The sequence below is a fragment of the Battus philenor genome, unplaced genomic scaffold (assembly GCF_028537555.1).
Source record: "Battus philenor isolate CCGP_79_NKW_IND1 unplaced genomic scaffold, ilBatPhil1.0.hap1 SCAF_8, whole genome shotgun sequence".
Lineage (NCBI taxonomy): Eukaryota > Metazoa > Arthropoda > Insecta > Lepidoptera > Papilionidae > Battus > Battus philenor.
The window spans coordinates 6,040,957-6,060,340 of NW_027181748.1; the positions used below are offsets into that span (position 1 = coordinate 6,040,957).

A 19,384-nucleotide genomic window follows, 5' to 3' on the forward strand; every position below is an offset into this window, starting at 1 on the left:
TTTTTTATAAAAAAAGTGTTTTTATTATAAAAGGTAAGTAGTTAGAAACAAACATGGATAAAATTCTTCAATACAAGAAAAATAATGTTAGTAAAATAAATGGACGAAAGCATACATACATGAATGAAAAAAAGTATAGAAACATGTATTCTAAAAAATAGTGATAAAATTAACTTATAAGTGGTAATATGCAATGTAATTACTGTGCTAGCAATATTATTACTGTTTTTTTTATTTTTGATTGAGATCATATGATAAATTTGACACTTATGTACATTTTATTTTTAGTTATTAGTAATAAGTAATGCAATAAATTAGTTAAATATATTCAAACTGGTTCCTTAAACAGTAATTAAATTTGCATATTATAAATCATATTTTGTGATGTTTTTTTTTATAAATGGTGATTTCAAGGGACTTTTAACAGGATGTGTTAAGTGAAAAACTACTCATTTTCAATGATTCATGATCATTAGTGCATTGGTACCTCCATAAAAATTCTCTCCGATTTGTCAAGAATGCAAATAACAATGTAGAGACTCCAATATTCTTGTAGAATAACTGTGTATGTACCACTTTAATCAGACTCATTTGTTCAAGTTCTCATAGAGATGAACCAGTAGTATATCCTTAACCTGTAACAATAATTAGTAGTTTGTCTGTTCAATTGGCTATAAAAAATTCCGTGGTTACAGAAATCAAAGAAACCAGAAAAAGACTCCAGTTCACCCAACAAGGTATCTTTGAGATGCTTTAGCAAGTTCCAAATGTATTTCCTTGATTTTTCTTTTGCCGGCTCATTTAACATTTTATTTAAATTTTCTTACGCTTCGAAATAATTCTTATTAACAATAGTACAATTTTGATAAATATTCTCGTTAAGTTTTTTTGGTTTCAAATAGATTTTATAATACAAAATATTAAGGCAGATAATTTGTGTAGTTTCGGCTTTGCATTTCATTAACAACTTATGCTATCTCGAGGCTTGCAATAATCAAATTTATATTGACACTGGTGGACATTTGCAATTTGATATAAAACTTTTGGTGATAATTTTAAAGCAAGTAATATCTCGACATAGCGCATACAACGATGTAGTATCTTTGTAGCGCATACAAAGATAATAGTCCATATTGCATGTTTTTTTAAAGAAAATCATTTTAAATATTTAACTTAGTTCGAACATTAGATTGTAATACGATCGTATTGTGTTTAGAATGTGGTGAGTGCACTCATTATACGGCGCCATAACTTTGAGTTTTTTGGCAGATTGCTCATTCACGTTGCTGTGAATTAATTAGACTTCACACGTGCTTGGTGAGTGCAGGCTCCATTTTAATTATTATGCACTATTTTGTAAATCATGTCAACGGTATTTCGATTGTTATATTAAAGTATATATCACACATAATACATTAACTAGATCTGAACTAGATTGTTTCTAACAAAAAAATATTGTTGCTAAATAAAATTTATACAATGAATAATTTCTTGGTTAAATGTAATTGATTATAAAGACAGGCTGATGGTTTAATATAAAAATAAACATTATTGTATGCTTAAAATAGAATCAATTATATTTCAAGTTTTATTTTCTTAGTAAAAAGGGCCAGATATACGGACTGTCCCTTATATTTCTTAAAAACTTTCAAACCGAGAACGTCTCGTAAGATAGTTAGCTGTTAATTTTTGAAAATTTTTAGTGAATCTGAATTACATTTTTTAAAAAATTAAACAAAAACACTTAAAAAAAAGTGAAAGAGTTTTAAGCATCATGTAATGTCCTTTATGCTACTATGATAATAAATTATTTCTTTACTTTCATGTTAACGCCTGTAAGAGGCTCATGAGAGAATTTAAACTGCAATGAAATTTTGAAAAAAAAAATCACTTTTTGGTAAACCTTATATTCAAAATTATTAATACATTAAACTTTTTTAAATGACAATTTGTTTTTTGATAAACATTCTGGGTTTAGGCACTGAGTTAGTCACATCTCTCTTACCATCTGATTTCAGTTTGATTTTTGAGACACCTTTATATAGTTAATAATAACACTTTACGTCTTGTGTAGTTGGTGTATAATTTTACTATCGAAGAGCAATACTTCATTTGCGATTCCATTACGTTAAATATTTAAAGTGAAGTCACATAAGTTTATATCTAAATTTTTATAAGCATGATGCATGGTGCATGAAAAAGCTAAAAATAACATTGGGGCAGTGTTCTATTTTTAAAAATATTGCATGTTTATATCAAAATTTTTATTTATATTTTTTTACATGTTAAAAGTTTCTCACAAGTTGGATTCTAGTTTATAATTTTTATTTCTTGCAACACCTTAACTATCAATTTGTTAAAATTAATATTTTTGCTACTTCAGAGTGCTGATGAAACGGGTAATGTAATCTTCCACCCGAAGGACTACAAGGAGCCTATTCTGTTTTCCTTCCGTGCTAAGAATTTCTTTGGTAAGAAGAAAGCTGCAATCAGAGTGGAGTTTGGAGAGTGGTCAGACAAGTTTTCTCTGGACGTGCCCGGCAGTTCAGGTGTTGTTATATGCAAGAATGAGGGACGTACATATCAGGTAAAGCTTTATTTCCAACAGCACTCATTTTTATATTGAACTATTTTAGATTGTGTTGTTACCAGCAACATGAGATAAGATGAAATTTTGCACCTATTGTTTCAAATAAAATATCTAATTCATGTTCTGTCGAATATAGCACAACGTAGAACGTCTAATCATAAGGTGGACAGGCAACCTTTTCACCTTCCAACCAGTCCTATTGGAAATCTAGGGGGACGCAATGTCCACTTGTGGGCGTCCTGCGGCTGAAATGATGAATGAATGATTTTTATTTCGAAAATATATTCGATTTAATAATAAATTTTCAGACGTTTTTACATATACATGTTTTAAAGATATATCTACCATGTTCTGAATGCAGGTTGCAGTCACCAATCAATTGACGTTCAACAGTTTGACAAAGATGGTGATATTCACACCGTTCTTCCTAATCATAAATGAAGCACCTTTTCCTATTCAATATCAAGAACTGCATCGTTCGGGTGATCCATGGCGTGAGGTAACTATGGTTGTTTTTGATAAATGTTAATAACACTTATATTTTCGTTTCATTATGCTTTAATGACGTAAACAGTTAAAACGTGTCTTGAAATCCTTGTGTCGCTGTGAATTATTGTGTTTTAGGGTCCAACGGTTGCGCACTGGAATATTATTTAATAGTGAATAAAAAGCTATATAAATGACAATATTTGCAGTTATAACTGGAGTGTGCAACATTTTTAATCAACGGGCCAATTAATATTTTTTTGGCGTGCCGTGCGCATAATGTAGTTATGTATAAATAATTTACAAAATTTTATTTGTAATAAATATTATAATAAGCAAATTTAATGCAAAAGAAAAAGGAATTATGCACGGTTTTATCGACACAGGCGTATATAAAATGCGTGTGCACTTTCCTAATCGTGGATCATTCACTTTTAATTGGTGGTTGTTATTTTGAAAAACGTTTATTTAATTATTAAAACAATTTGTGCGCGGAAAAATAAATAATTCGCCTACGCGCGGTTCCGCATCGAACCATGGCTCAAATCCGACTCTCGAGAACTCCAACGGCCGGCGGGCGTACGTGCTGCGCCTCGGCTCCTTGCCGAGGCGCAAGCAAGAGCGCGTATAGTGCGCGCCGTGCGAGTGAGCGAGACGAGGGAGCGAGACGAGCAAACGGTGGAGCGTGGTGACAACACATATGGCGGCTTTTTATGTAGCGATATTATTACATGGTTATAATTAATTAATTATTTCGGTTTAACATTTACCACTATTTCATTATAATTGTTTTATTATAAAATATTGATGAGAGTCGAATCAAATTAGAAATGCTTTGCGGGCCGCATGAACATGTTTAGCGGGTCGATTGTTGCTCATTCTGCTTTATAAGGAATGTTCCTAACGGAACTAAAGTTGACTTCAGTGATTATCAATAATTTATTTAGGAACTGTATAAATCAAATGGCTTTTCGATCTGTATTTATTATTGATTCCTTTTACTACCACCAAGATAAAATTTGTCCTCGATGCTCATTGCAACATTAAAGTATAATTTAATTGATTATATATTGAAGGAATTAATATATACAGTTTTAAGACTTTCACTTTCGTCATCAGGTTGAAGAAAAGTCGAGTTCCGCGCTGTGGCCAGTGGTCGAGCGAGAGGACAAGCTATTGCTGTTGCGCGTGGGCGGCTCGGTCGAGCACGCTGCGCCTTTCCTCTACACCGAGCAGCACACCGTCTGTCTTAAACTTAACAATGAGGTAGTGTTGCCAGAAGGCGTATTTACAGATAGGAACGGGACACGAACTTTATTTTTCAACACATATAGACATCACTGGTGGTTTGAATAAGCCGGTGCTATGTCCCACTTGTCTCCTCATGTCTTGTCTCAGCGGACTGATTTCCGCAACCAAGCGGCACTGCGTCGAGATTACCATTAATTAAGCCAACTTCTAGTAAAATTCCAACAGACCCGTGACGATGCCGGCAATCTTGGGTATTGCTGTTAGATTTCCCCCATATACTGGAGTAGTGCGCAGCAACATTCTCTTTTAAACATGTCTTGCACAGAGGACTGTACTACTCGTAATATCTGAAGTATACAGATGTATGTTCAAATGACCATGATACCGCATGTCACTCGGCTTACAAAACAATAAATATTTTGCAAACCACATTTTCTGATCACATAAATTCAACTGTTAATTGTTTGACTCGATGAAATGGTTTAAAACTACTGGACTAAAATAAAAGAGACGAGCCATTATGTTCATATGTGTTTGAGAACTTTGATAAAAGCATCTGAATACATGGCTGTGGGAAATAACTTTTTTTTTTTCTATTTTTATTTAAACTAACAAAGAGCCAGAAAGTTTTAATTGAATTTTTTGATGAGCTTGTGATTGTTTTAAGAGGTAAACCACTGCCCATGACGGTCACATCATGGGAAGTGAAAACATTATGAAAAAAAGAGGTACAACAGTTTTGAATAAGTTTTTACTGTTATAAATAATTTATTGTTTTTTACATGGTATTGTGTTATCGCAGTATGGAGGTTTGCACGTGGAGGTGCAGCTAAGCGAGGGCGGTACTTACATCACGGTGCGTCAGTACAGGGACGGGCACGCGCCCGCATTGCTCGTCAACTTCTCCCCGCACCAGCTCACCGTCTACGAACGCGAGAACGTCAACGTCAAGTTAGTCTTCCTCACGCTATTTGTAATGAGCATTGTTTTCAAAGTCAAAATAGTTTTATTGCATGGTATCATTACAATCATTTATAATAATTAGCATAAAATTAACCCATTGACATACAAATAAAACTTGCATCGTCGCATTCGGGGGGTACCATTTAATTTGGCTTGCCTGGCGTGCCAGTGATCACTTATGGACAAGCTCAGAATCAGTGCGTTTATTGTCCAAACTTACTTCGCAGTTTAGAGTTAAATAACGTTCAAATATTATATTGTTAGTTTACAATAAAAGTTTACAATATTATGGAGTCTGATAGCGGGTACAGCAAGTTAATTTTTATTCTAAAGATATATTTTTTCTTAACGGCACCCGTTATTGGGGGCCCCTCGTTCCATCTATTGTATTCGGGACAGGGACTTTATTAAGTAATAACTTTTAATTTTAACTATATTATTTTCATTCTTCTAACTCAGTCTTTACAATTTCTGTTTCTGCACCCTCTTTCACTCATCACATTTTATTTTGCTCTCGTCCTTTAATTCTTCACGATCCTTACATATATTGCCTCTCTTCCTATTCTAATTATCGCGCCTTTGGGAAGTGCTGCTTTTATTTTCCAATAATTAATTATTTGTTGTTTTTAATGTATATTATGTTTCGTGATATTAAAGTCATCGAATAATTTTATTTAGGAAAATACCGCCTATGAACCGAATGCTTTTCACTTGGGACAACCCAGCGGGTCCTCGGGTTCTTATATTTGAAGGCCACAAGAAGCGAGAAATCGAGAACGATTTAAGAAAAGACGGTATCGGTGAATTCATGTAAGTAAACTCAAAACACTCATAATTTTATTTCTTTAAATCTGTGTTAACGGAGCTAAGATATTTCTATTCGTATGAAAATATTGTTGTCAACAAAGTTAAGATTTGTCATAAGACATTTAATAGCATTGTACCTAACGCTGAGGTTAACTTATAATAAGAAACACTTTTGAATCGAAATTAACTCAAACTGAATCTGAAATAAGCTCTAATGTGAGATTTGTGAGATTTCAAATTACACCCATTTGTAAACTTGTGTCTTTAAGACCTTTTGTTAATATTTGGACAACACTAACTGACTTGATGCTGCTTTTATAATTTGCTGAATAATAATTATATAGACCATTGTCAGCCAGTCCAGCTATTCTCTGCAATCATTCAAATCCTTCCTATTTAGGAAGTCAAGTTCACAGTGACCATTTTAAGACACACTTTCAACGCAACGTCTAATTGCGTTGCGACTCACTATATTATTAAGACGAACTAATTATAGATAAATATACATATGATCTCAATTTGTAATTTATTTAAGGTAATTTTATATGTAATTTAATTATGAAAATTCATTGTAACATTAAGGATAAACGAGACACAAAGCTTGTCTTGGGTGTCGTTCCTGGACGGTCTGCAACGCGTTATTCTGTTCACGGAGGACCCGCTACTGGCTAGCGGGGCACACACTATCGGGGAAGCAGAATTTCTGGACACGGAGATCGTGCTTGCAATGCAGGGTCTAGGACTTTCACTAGTCAACGACCCCGAAGCTTTGGAAATCGTCTATGTCAGCATATCCAAGTAAGAGGCACTCCTAAGGCCATTCTAATTTTCTTAAATGAGTAAGAAAATAAAATTAATTCGATATTGTTTTAGCTCTGGAATAATATGGGAACAATGTAAATTAGGCGGACGTCGTTATAAAAAGATCGAAGGCCCGAAATTAATTCAACTAGAGGAAGCCTATCAGCGTTATACGGCTGAAAAGATGATTAGCGATGAGCCAGTTTCATCGCGAGTCCTGATCGATGACAAAATGGAGGTATATAATTTATCTATTTTTTCATATGTTTATGACGTTATTTGCAGATACGCGTCGGTAATTTGAACACTTTAAAGTCTTTGATTTTATTAGCTACACAATAAAAATATTAACGAAGGTAAGCGTCACATTATAAAAAGCATGACTTGACTTATAGGTCGATATGAGGAAGATATGTAATTTCTTTTTACAGACAGTTCAATTAATTCATAATATAGATGTGGTTTACACTGTATTGAATTCCGCTGGGGCCTCAAAAGCCTGGAGCCTAGAGTAGACACCAGGGACTGACAAATGCTGTGTAAGACTTCTATTAACAAGGCAAAGGTTGTCGGACGTCGTACCATCTGGTCTTATTGGAAATATCTAGAGATTTATAATAACACTAGAGTTCATAGACTAAAGAGAAGCCTATGTCCGACAGTTGATGTCTTACGGCTGAAATGACGATAATGATCTATGGTAGATTTTCATAAAGACCAGTTAGAAGCAGCCGCCTTGTGGATGGACCTCCTACGTTACGATTGCTTTACAGAACGTTAAGGCCACCTGCTATCTGAACGCTATGTGGCCTGGTAGTCGCCAGGCAAGTTGAAATGATAGTTTTTACTTCAACTTTTTAACTTGCTGTTGTACATAATAAATATTGTGAATTTTATACGCATCTTAAATAAAAAGGTCCATCAGAATTTTAAATTATTATAGCGCTTTTTATTCACCATTTTAATGCATTAGCATCTGGTAAGAGAAACAATTTAGTATATTGGCTTATGTCAACAAATATATAAAACAACGAAATACAGTCAGTATTTCGTTATAGTAATAGAAATAAGTAAATAAAAAATAAAAGTATATACTGCTGTTTTTGTAACCTAAAACGCTTACTTGTCAATTATTTTATAACGTTAATCAGTTAACGCAAATAAGCAAACTGTTGTTGAATTCTTTCAGCTTGTCTTTCGACAAAGGCCGCCATAAATGATAAGAAATATGTAGTATATTTCTTATCATTCTCACACACATTACACATAAAAAATTTAAAACATTAAACTAAAGAAAACCAACACCAAAAACATAAAATGACTAAAATAAATATTTATTATTAATAAAAATATTTTATTTGGTACAGTTGATGTTTGTTGCACTAGTGTGAAATGGGTCGTGATTCAGTTACAAAAATCACTCAATAGGCGAAACATTGATTTTCAATCATGACTCCAGATTTCTTATTATGTCTATCTCTCTTTTTTGTTGTCCCGTGGAAAGCACACTAGAATACTAAAACTTGCATGTTTGATTCGTTCCTCACTAAAACAGTTGTGTGTAACAGGTGGACTTAGAGGAGATGCGAATTCTTAAGCCGTCCGCGCGCCTGCTGCGTCGAACCCTGGAGCCGGGGCTGTGGGCCAGCTGTGGGCTGACGGCCCACTCGCGGCGTCTGCACGCGCGCCTGCATCGCTTGCAGATCGACCAGCAGCTGCCGCTGCCCACCTTCCCTGTCATCCTCGCTCCAGTACCACCGCCCAAGTCGGTCGCTAACGACGACCCCAACGGTATTCTAATTACTTATCTACGGTACAATCATAATTATCTGGTTAGTAGGGTGACCATAAAGTACATCGTTGGCAAAATAAATAAATATTACTTTGACAATGAATGAGATATTAAATGATTAAGTTTTTGTCAAATAATCAAAAAAATTCTGAGACACATTTTTTATCAAACAGTTGATCTTACAATGTTAAAAGTTTTTATAAGATCACAACAGTGTCGACATTTGTAAATACATGCACACACCAGGTACTGGTTTTATTATGGAAGATCAAATTATATAGATACAGCCGTAAGACGTGGGATTGGACTGGACATGGGCCGCCTCAAAGCTGTCCACTGAAAATCATTTGGAATTGACCTTAACAAGGGTAACTTGGGTCCACAGCTCACGCTGCGCTTGTCGTCCCGTAGATTTCGCTTCAGAACATTAGATCTCATCCGTTCTTTACGTAGCCAGCATAGCCTTATATAGCCATCTACATGACTAAGCTTGCCAAAAAAACTACGAGAGGCCATCTTTCAGTGTCGTAAGTTATCACTGGTATTAGGTATTGTATTAGACACAATTAAGCTATATCCATCGAGAAATGATTATACTATACATATTAATTACACAATTAGCTTATTTTAAAATTTGTTTAAAGGTATGAAGCCGTTCATAGAAGTATCGATAGTTGAACGCATAATGGAGCACAGTAAAGTTCGTCAGTACAAGTATTACAAGGTTCTAATCCAAGAATTCCACGTAAAGGTTGACATGGGTCTTATCAATGCCCTTATGGGCATGTTCCCGCAACGGCTACTAACTGAACAGGAAGCGGTGAGTAACATGTGTATTATCCATAAAAGTAAAACTTTAATATAATTCTATAATTATTTTTTTAAAAATTCTACTTCACCATTGAATTCGCTCCTTAAATGGAATGTGCCTTATGTGTCTAGACATTGATTGACATTCCAAATCGAAGAACCCCGGAGCGTAGACTAACGCTGCCGTCTGGATATCTTCCAATGGAATATTTATATATGTGTAATGGCCCGAGTCAAAGCTTTTAGGTGAAAACCATCGATTTTAGTTACTGTGCGGAAGCTAAGCACCATTAACTGCCATCTCACACCTCGCGAACTTGTAAAAGCTGATGGGCAAAGACAATTTGATTATAAGAAAGCGCGTTACCATAAAATTTTCAAAAAAGTTCGTTTATAAGACTGCTGGAATTAGGCCTCTCCCAGAAATACGGCTGGCTGGACGCGGTCTGCACCTAGAGCCTTCCGATGACCTTAACAAGCTCGTTGTCTACCTTGTGTCACCCTAAGCTGCGCTAGCTGCCATCTGTTCTGTGCGCTATGTGGCCTGCAAACTACCGAACAATTAAAATACCTCTAGCCTACATACTTAAACTATATAGATTTTATGTTGGTTAAGATAATATAAGCATATTATTTGTTGTAGCTGGATGCCTTCCAGTTGGATATAGAAAAAGCTGGTCAGCCGTTGGAGGCGCTGGCCGCATTGGGCGCAGCTTCCGACCAAAAGAATTTCTATGACAACCTACACTTATCTCCACTTAAGGTATGACTTTTAAATTTTGTGTCTTTTGTTCCTCAAAAAGTCCTTGTTAACGAAAGTTTATCCAACGGTTGTCTGAAAGATTTCGCATTTTGCTATAAGACCGTCCTTTACACTTATATGTTTTTTTCTATTATTCGTGATTTTTAAGTCCTTTTAATGTATAATGAAGCACTTTATATTCCTTCGTAGAAGTTTGTGTTAGTTTTTGTTTATGTTCAAGTCCAATTTTAAAATATATTTATTCACAATTTTCAATAACTATTTATTTTAACATTATAAGTAATAAGCTACCACAGGTTCGGAATGCCAATCCGCTGAGAAGAGCCGACTAGAATCTCAGTGGATGCTCTTTTAAAATGAAAATTGGTAATATTATTTTAATAATTTAATTGTAATGATAAATGTTTGATGTATATTTAGATATCAACTTTGAAAATGAGCCAACAAACCAAGTTCCACACATTTTAAATTAAAGTTTTGAATGTTGTAATAAGATCTATTTAATAAAATATTTTTAATTAATAATTTATAACTAAGGAAAGGAAGGTCTACCTATGCCTAGTGAAAACATTTACCAACAGTTAAAATCAACGTTAACAGGAACTTTTGGTACAGTAGTCTTTTAGTACGTTAAAGTCTATATTCATTACTTATGAACATATAACTAACGACAGATTCATATAGGTCCATGTATCGTTTTCTCTGGGAGGAACTACACAACTTCCAACATTCGTTGGAACAGTGTTGCAGAGCATTGGTGTAACTTTGACAGACATGAATGACGTCGTGTTCAAGTTAGTATAGTAACAATAATTATTTTTAATATAAAATAGCTATCAGCAGAGTCCAGTTGCCAATAAAAAAATATTAAAACAATAGTTGCTTTTAAAACCTATCCGAAAACTAGAATAATTTAAGATCATAATTTTAATTTTGATAATATAGTAACCGACTGATATTCGTCTAGTATACTGTGCAATAAAGACGTGCTACAAAATCTTGTACCGGTGGTATTTTGTCCGACATGCCAAATCTATTGCCGAGTATATATACTAAATATTTTTATAGGTTGTCATACTACGAGAGGAACTATGAATTCCTGTCCCAGAAAGAATTGATAGGCCAAGTACAGAGCCACTACACGGGACAAGCTTTGAAACAATTGTACGTTTTGGTGCTGGGGTTGGACGTTATTGGAAATCCTTACGGATTGGTAATCGGACTTAAGAAAGGTGTTGAAGATCTATTCTACGAACCTTTCCAAGTGAGTGCTATTTTTTTATTGGAAAAAATAAAATATTCCTGAAATAAACTTTTGTAAATAATCATTAATGTGTGGTAAAAAGATAATGAGAACATTCATTTTATTAATAGACGATTATGTGTTTTATTAGCATTACAAATTGTAAAAAACGATGTCTTTTTAAACGATATGTGTTTGTCCTGTATTGACTATGCTGGTCACAAAAAACTGTTGAGTGTAATTTATTTTTGTTGTAGAGACAGTATGTGATACAAAATTATGTGATCTAGAGATGCTAAATAAACAGAGAAAGTTTCAAATCAAGATTGCCAGATTAATAAAAGTTTCGAGTTGTGCGATGCAATCATCTATTAATAGGTTTGCGATAGGCTTGTTCATGCATAAGTACAACGTATCTATTTAATTTATAATTTACTATATAATGAATGTAATAATGTAATTGTGCAAAGCAGCAGTAGTAATGGATTGTGTAATAAAAATGTGGTGTAGATGGGCTTCCCTCTAGGTGAAGCGACGATAGAGCTCAGGTCACAGGAAGTTGTGGCCATTCTTGGCGAGGCCTATGTCGTGGGCATCTATCTGATCATGAATATGAATGTGTTATGTACACGGTTAATTTTATCTGTTTCCAGGGTGCCATCCAAGGTCCAGGCGAATTCGCAGAAGGTTTGCTTTTGGGCGTGCGTTCGCTGGTGGGGCATACAGTGGGCGGCGCAGCGGGTGCAGTGTCGCGTATAACAGGCGCCATGGGACACGGCTTGGCCGCACTTTCTCTTGATAAGGTACACTGCGATGCACTCTTTGCCTGTTCATTTCTAACAAATGTGGTTATAGAATTTAATTTCTAGTAAAAAAATTACAATCAATATAATTCTGAAATACCTGAGTTTAACGTTTTTGGAGTCCTAGGAAGTGATTTTTGCGATGTAATGCATAAACACTTCATAATTCATTTACTTAAATTTTTCCATGTGATATCACAGTAAAGAAAGTATAGTCTTGCCTATAATTAATTTAACATCTAATAGATACATTGTTCATGTCTTGTTTTACTATTACTTTGTGGAACCGATTACATTTTTTCTCTATTTTATTCAGTTATTAAGATTTAAAAATCAGTTAGTATAATTATGTTATGCGAATAGCGAATGCTTACAATAGGCAAACACGTTCAATTTTATACTTTGTCCAATTAAGCTAATGTAAATATAGGTTTTTTTGTTGGCTTGTTTATTTCAAATAAATAAATGAATAACTATAAAGACAAATTAAAGAGATACGTTGATAGACTTTTTTCATTTTGGATATTTAACCATGTCCAAATAGAACTAAGAGTATAGCGCCTTTTAAAAATATACTTAAAATTATTTAGATAATTTCATAGTACATATGCCTATATGACAATAAGATTAATTTTTGTTTAAAATTTTATCAGCCCCGAACGTCATATAGGTGAAATGATGATAATGACTACTTTCAGGGAGCCATATCAAGTACAGTTGTTTTACTTAAATAGCATCATGTCTGTCTCAAAAATATGAACACGTGTAATATGATGTTATGTGTTATTTAGATTTCATATTATAAAGTCATCACTAACGTCATGTTGTTATAGTCTAGCTATATCACATATAATTAGGTGATATTTTTTAAATATTAGATGAAACAGATATTTAACTAAACTTATTTATTTATCCTAACAGGACTACCAGCGTCGTCGAAGGGACAATATTAACAAACCGCCAGCTAACTTACAAGAAGGTCTAGCAAGAAGTGGAAAAGGCTTAGTAATGGTATGCTTTGTTTTTTATCTATTTTCGAATTATTCTCTTTTGATAGTGCTAAATATTAAGGTCGCCTCAAAACTCTTTCTGCGTAAACCTAAAAAATTATTATTTTTTATTTTATTTTATTACAAACTTCAGTAAAAACATTATTCTGACTCCTGAAACTTTAGCTGGGTACTATATGTATAAAGTGGAGAGTAAGATGGTGGCTGGTGCCTCAAAGCTTTGCAGTAAAGTTCAAGGACCGAGTAGCGCAGCATAGGTCGTTCATCCTCAAGATGGACAGACTACAGGGTCGTCGGAAGCAGTTGGATGTCTGCAACCGTTCATATTGGAAATCGGGAAGGCCTGTGTCCAGTAGTAGATGTTCTACAGTTAAATGAAGATGATGGAAAAGTTCTGTATAAGAAATTTTTATACAGGTGTAAAATGTTCTATATTTATATAATTAAGAGTTATTGATATATGTTTTCTAGATTGTATACATTCTAGTAGTGGCTGTCCTGCTTATTACCTGACAACGTAAAAATCAATTCCATCTGAAAAAAATACTGGTATTCGTTAGACTAGTACTACATTATCAGGTCTATGAAGTCAAATTACTGGCTTTGGGATTTTCATTTCCATATTTACAATGTAATAATGATTTACGTAAATTCAAAGCAATGATGAGTAAATATAAATATTTTATTGAAACACCTTATACTGTCATTATAATGTACACATGTATTGGTTTTGAACACAAGGGCGTAGTGGACGGCGTAACTGGTGTATTCATGAAGCCGTTCGAGGGGGCTCGTGACCAAGGCGTGGAGGGTTTCTTCAAGGGATTGGGAATGGGTGCCGTGGGGTTGGTGGCGCGGCCCACCGCTGGCGTTGTGGACTTTGCGTCTGGATCTCTTGACGCTGTTAAGAGGTGAATTGAGGAAGAAACGCTTGTTTGCATGTTGCACTTTCTCGTACAGGCTGCTTTGCGGGGTTAAAGGGGGCGTTCATTTAGTTCTCGAAACGCTTGTCTATTTCGTTTTTGTACACCATAGATATTTTTAAATCTACTTTGTTAATTAGGAATAACTCACACATTAATAACAGGTTTCTATGAAGTAAAGTAAACATGGTTTCGGGTTAATTAATTTAAGGGGTTAACTGAAATAAAATCAGTAGTTAATGTTATTTGTAACGCTGGCATAGGGCGTAGTAGACGGCGTTCGAGGAGTCTTGACTAGGCCCATACAGGGCGCACATGAGAGCGGCGCTGGTGGGTTTATGAAGGGTCTTGGACGTGGCGCCGTCGGTCTGGTCGTGCGGCCGGTCAGCGGGGTGGTTGACTTTACATCAGGACTACTTACTTCTGTGAAAAGGTCGCAAGTTAAAAACGTATTTTGTTTATCATTTCTTTTAAAGTCTGGTTGTTTGTAGTTTAAGTTTGTTTTGGGCGCTAAGATCAGAGTGCATCTGATAGCTTCTGTTAGGTATTGTATGGAAATAACTATAGTGTCTATTTAAAAAAATAGTAATTGTATACTTGTTAACTGATTACTGTAGGGTAGACACATAATAACACTGGGTGGTTGAAAAGTAATTGTTTAGGTTAAAAAAATCGTTCTGATTCTAATTTCTATTTAATTGGACTTTTCTGGCATACTTTTCATTGCATACGCAAGTAGTCACCATAAATGTAGGGTCATTTGTAAAAAATATGAATAAATTAATAAGTTTAATTGTTACGAATATGAAAAATCACAATGGAAAAACAGCGATGGTAATTGAATGACATATATGTATGTAGTGACATCTACTGTAGTTCCTGGGTAATAGTTTTAGCATTTTGACAACTTATTACATGGGTGAGTAAATAATTTACTAATGTTTGCATGTCGTGTTTATATTATTATGTTACTAATATAACTAATTAATAAATAACAAAGTTTTAAGAAATGATGTTTTGCGATTTCAAACTTAATAAAGTAATTAGATTTGTTTATAACCTTATTGTAACTAAAATCTCCACATTCACTGACTTAAATTGAATTAGCACCTATTTTAAATATATACAGGCTGATAATTTATTGTTCCAAAAACTTAAAAGGGTTGATTTATGTCTGCATTCCGAATGTTTATTACATGGTGTAATTGAAAACTCAATGGTTTAAGAAATATTAATGTGACATAATGATATTATGTAAGACCTGAAGATAGTCAACGTCAAATCTTTAATACCTCGATACAGATGTTTTAATTTACTTAGGTTTGTATAGAAGAGAAGTTAATAAGAACTTTTGTCTCGTAACACACACGTTGTGAAATATATTAGCTGAATTGGATGAAAGGTAGTAAAGTTTAGAATTCAATTTATTTGGAGACTAATTTTTATTTGGATTAATAGAATTACACTGTAAGATTTATAAAGGGAGTTAAATGAGGATAATGATATATTGATATAAATGATTTGATACTAACTGAATGTGTGTGTGCAATAGGGCAGCCGACCTGTCTGAAGAAGTAACGAAGCGACGCGCGGCTCGCTACCTACCACCCGACGCGGGCGTGCGACCTTACTCACGCCTTCAGGCTGAGGGCTACAAGATGCTCTCCGAACTTGAAAAGGTATAACTTATAATATATAGGGTGTTGGGTTATCAGTGTAAAAGCTTTGAAAGAGTGAATGAATATCTTATTTTCTATTAATGAAGGTATAGTTCACTTTATACAAAAAATAATGGTTTTAGAAATACTAAATTATCCTTACGTTATTTATGAAGAAAAAGCGTGTTTACTGTTTTTACCTGCAGACTGACTGCTAAAAGTTATTGGCCTTTCTTATTCTAGTAGTGAAATAAATATATATTTTTTTTTATTTTAAACTGTGTGATTGAAAATCGGTGTAAAAGCTTTAATTCAAAGAAATGAGCACAATGCATATTTTAATCACCGATATAACCGTCATACAACTTGATTTCAACAAATGAAACTTCAACATTTTTGTTTGTAATTTATACACTTGGAATCTTTTACAGTGACTAATTTTGAATTTGACAAAAATTTTAAAAAAGCTTAATTTGATAGAAACTAAAATTAAATTAATATCCTCCTATAATGCCATCACTGAAATTAAAGCTACGACTTTACCTTGAGATTCAGGTAAAAGTGCAAGTACGTAGTTACCTGGATCACAGCTTACTAATATTCACGTCCCTTTTCCTTAATTTTCCAGGACTATATTAATTGTTTTACATAATATAAGTGCTGCGTGTTACATAATGGTACTAAGTAATGTTTAATATGGTGGATTTTTTTGTGGCAACAGGGTAAATTTGTGAGCACGGACACATACGAGGCCCACGTGTGGGTGATCTCGGGCAAGGAGGTGGTGATGTGCACAGACAAGCGGTTGCTGTACCTCGAGCGTAACCATGTCTTCGGCGGCTGGCAGGTAAACACACATACTTAACAAAACACAGAGCTATTCGTTGCTACAACTAACCACCGGTACTTAACTCGTCACTTTTATCGTTCATATTCAACAGTGATATATAAATAACATTATCATGGTGCAGTCTCCCTGTTTCAATATAGCTTGTGGTTATGATAAAATTTTTACATTATTATCACTGGTAGCCAAATTCGATCAAATTAGTTCAAATAATTGTCACTAGGACTTATAATTGTTTTATACATCCAGTTTTTTGTCCAGTATATTTATTACATAACCATATCTGTAACATTTTTTAATATATCAATTAATGAAGGTACTTCATGCCATATAATTTATATCATACTTTAGTCGTATTTTATGTACTAGCTAAAAGTCTCATGTGTTTTATAGAATATGTGTGATGCATCATTTTTATTGGGTGTCAGTGATAGATTACCGTCCACATTCTTCCCTCTCTATTTCCACTTTTCACTTTTTTAAATTTCTCCGTTTTTATATTACTCAGGATACCCCTTTTTATATCCCTTTCTGTTTAGCTTTCTCTTTATCTTAATTTCTTTCCCCTTTCTCCCTTTCTCGTTCCATCTCCATTTCTCCTCTTTTCACTCTCTTTTTCTCTTACTCCTGTGTCTTAATAGTGATAATTACAAACTTGATAATATTTTGTTGGCATTTCAACTACACCGCTTATCAAATTTCTCAACAGATCGTGTGGACGTACCTCTGGTCCGAGATCCCGGAGATCCCCACGGCAGTCAGCAAAGGAGTCTTTATTCCCACCGCCAAGAAGAAAGTGCTCGGTATGTTCCCGAGCACCGGGTCCGGCAAGGTGATCTTCCTCTACGACGAGCTACAGAAGCGGTACCTGCTGACGCAGTGCGAGCGGCTGATGCGTGCGCAACATTGACATGAGGACGTAGAAAGAATGTCGCCTGCACAGTGGCTGGCCGAGTTCTTTCTACTTATATTCGACACTCGCACCGCGTTGTTCGCCTTCGCATACTATTGCAATTTGCACCACTTGAGCCCAAAAGGCTTCCGCTAAGCTAACAGCCTTCCGGACTTTCTAATGTGCTATATTTTTTATTTAATCTCTGTAACGTACAAATGTGCTATATGTAATTAATGTATTGGTGATTCGAAGCTTGATGTTGGCTGCGTACTTGAACTGAACTGAAATGGAGTTTGCGAAATTAAAACAATTCTCCCAATTTGTAATAAAACCTTTTTATACCTCTTAATCTCCTTATACTTTGGTATTTTTATATTATTATTTAATATAAATATGTAAACATTAGTAACGATAGGTACATAGGATACCGTGGAACAAGTTACCAATTGTGATCACTACAGAAATGCATTTACATATTTATAATTTTTACAAGATTTTGTAAGATTTTACTAACAGTTGAGTCTTCCGTTATTATTCAATAATTTCGTTGTCCTGTTTGTTGCTGTTGTAAAGTTTAAAACATTGTTTCGTTGTAATGTTCACATATTTTATTCAAATCTTTAATACTCGAAAGGAAATTATATGATTGTTCCATATATTTTTGTCTCTTATATTTTTTCGTAATGTATGATTAATATTTACGATTAGTACATATTCATAGTATGTGTATTGCATGTAGTTTATTGTAAAAGAATTTTTATATTTTTTAACTTTTAGTTAGGCCTATGTATCTGGGACTTAAGAGTACAAGCATATGGATTTTAAATTATAGTTCGAGTACATATTTGGAATTGATTTCGTTCCATAATATATTTTGTTTTAAATAAAACAGTGCCTTACATAAGCAACGCTTACTACGTGCTTATTCGTATGTTAAGCGTCTAATTGCGTTGCATTGCTTTTTTCCATGCCTCTAGTAATGACAACAATGAGACATTAAATTTAGTTTGTTTTATAAGATTTATTTTTAAACAGTTTATGTTCCAGTGTTAACTTAATGTGAAACGACCTTTGTACTTTAGCTTATTGCACGATCTACTTTATTTCGAACTGTTGTTTTTGTGGACTTTGTGTATTATGGTTTTAAACTTATAAAATGTATAAGAAACTATGTGTTGTTTTATTTTTTTCTTAATATTTCTTAACACAGTCCTTTAAAAGAAAGCTTGTTTTTAGAAAAGACGGCTTTTTACCGGAAGCCGCGGGTCGGCCTTACCTTAATAATGAAATGCTATACGAACAATATTAATGAAACAATCCTATGCAGTATTGCGTTTTCGTTCAACAACTTTATATGGAAATCAATCAATCCAAACACAATATCTCTCTTTCGGGGTTTTTCCTTTGTTTTGGAAGGAAATCTAGATGCGTTGAATTCCCTGCCGTTTGGGGGAAAGACAAGGTTATATGGGATTACTATTTACTATAACCTCCTCGGTACCTTTAGAGGCACACCTTTATCTTCGGACGCGCGGTTAGTGCAATGAAATGTATTAGACCTGTTCCGTCACCCTGACAATGTGTTGTCTCTATGTCATTTTTTCATTAAAATTACGTCAGGTTGGAAAAAAGATGACGACTGAGCATTATTCAGGAGGAGATAGATATGCGTTTAGGAGGCATGTGTTGATGCACTGAGTGCACGCATGAGAAGTGCCAAGGTGGAGCCATGTGAAAGAGTT

General features: G+C 34.3%; 1 protein-coding gene across 2 annotated transcripts in view; it reads left to right on the forward strand.

Annotated features, from left to right (window-relative positions):
* Vps13 (vacuolar protein sorting 13C) overlaps positions 1 to 18,763 on the forward strand; it is a 56,549-nt gene extending 37,786 nt beyond the window's left edge. Inside the window, exons 42-60 of one of the 2 annotated variants that reach the window (XM_068775291.1) lie at positions 696 to 737; positions 2,384 to 2,587; positions 2,952 to 3,089; positions 4,196 to 4,342; positions 5,130 to 5,278; positions 5,969 to 6,100; positions 6,680 to 6,895; positions 6,971 to 7,136; positions 8,467 to 8,689; positions 9,335 to 9,510; positions 10,144 to 10,263; positions 10,948 to 11,057; positions 11,332 to 11,527; positions 12,160 to 12,309; positions 13,231 to 13,320; positions 14,061 to 14,230; positions 15,795 to 15,921; positions 16,622 to 16,747; positions 17,457 to 18,763. In XM_068775291.1, coding sequence (XP_068631392.1) covers positions 696 to 737; positions 2,384 to 2,587; positions 2,952 to 3,089; positions 4,196 to 4,342; positions 5,130 to 5,278; positions 5,969 to 6,100; positions 6,680 to 6,895; positions 6,971 to 7,136; positions 8,467 to 8,689; positions 9,335 to 9,510; positions 10,144 to 10,263; positions 10,948 to 11,057; positions 11,332 to 11,527; positions 12,160 to 12,309; positions 13,231 to 13,320; positions 14,061 to 14,230; positions 15,795 to 15,921; positions 16,622 to 16,747; positions 17,457 to 17,657 — 2,883 coding nt within the window. In that variant the 3' untranslated portion in view covers positions 17,658 to 18,763. The remainder of the gene's footprint in view (positions 1 to 695; positions 738 to 2,383; positions 2,588 to 2,951; positions 3,090 to 4,195; positions 4,343 to 5,129; positions 5,279 to 5,968; positions 6,101 to 6,679; positions 6,896 to 6,970; positions 7,137 to 8,466; positions 8,690 to 9,334; positions 9,511 to 10,143; positions 10,264 to 10,947; positions 11,058 to 11,331; positions 11,528 to 12,159; positions 12,310 to 13,230; positions 13,321 to 14,060; positions 14,231 to 15,794; positions 15,922 to 16,621; positions 16,748 to 17,456) is intronic. The other variant, XM_068775292.1, reaches the window with a different exon arrangement.
* Positions 18,764 to 19,384: the final 621 nt, after the last annotated feature.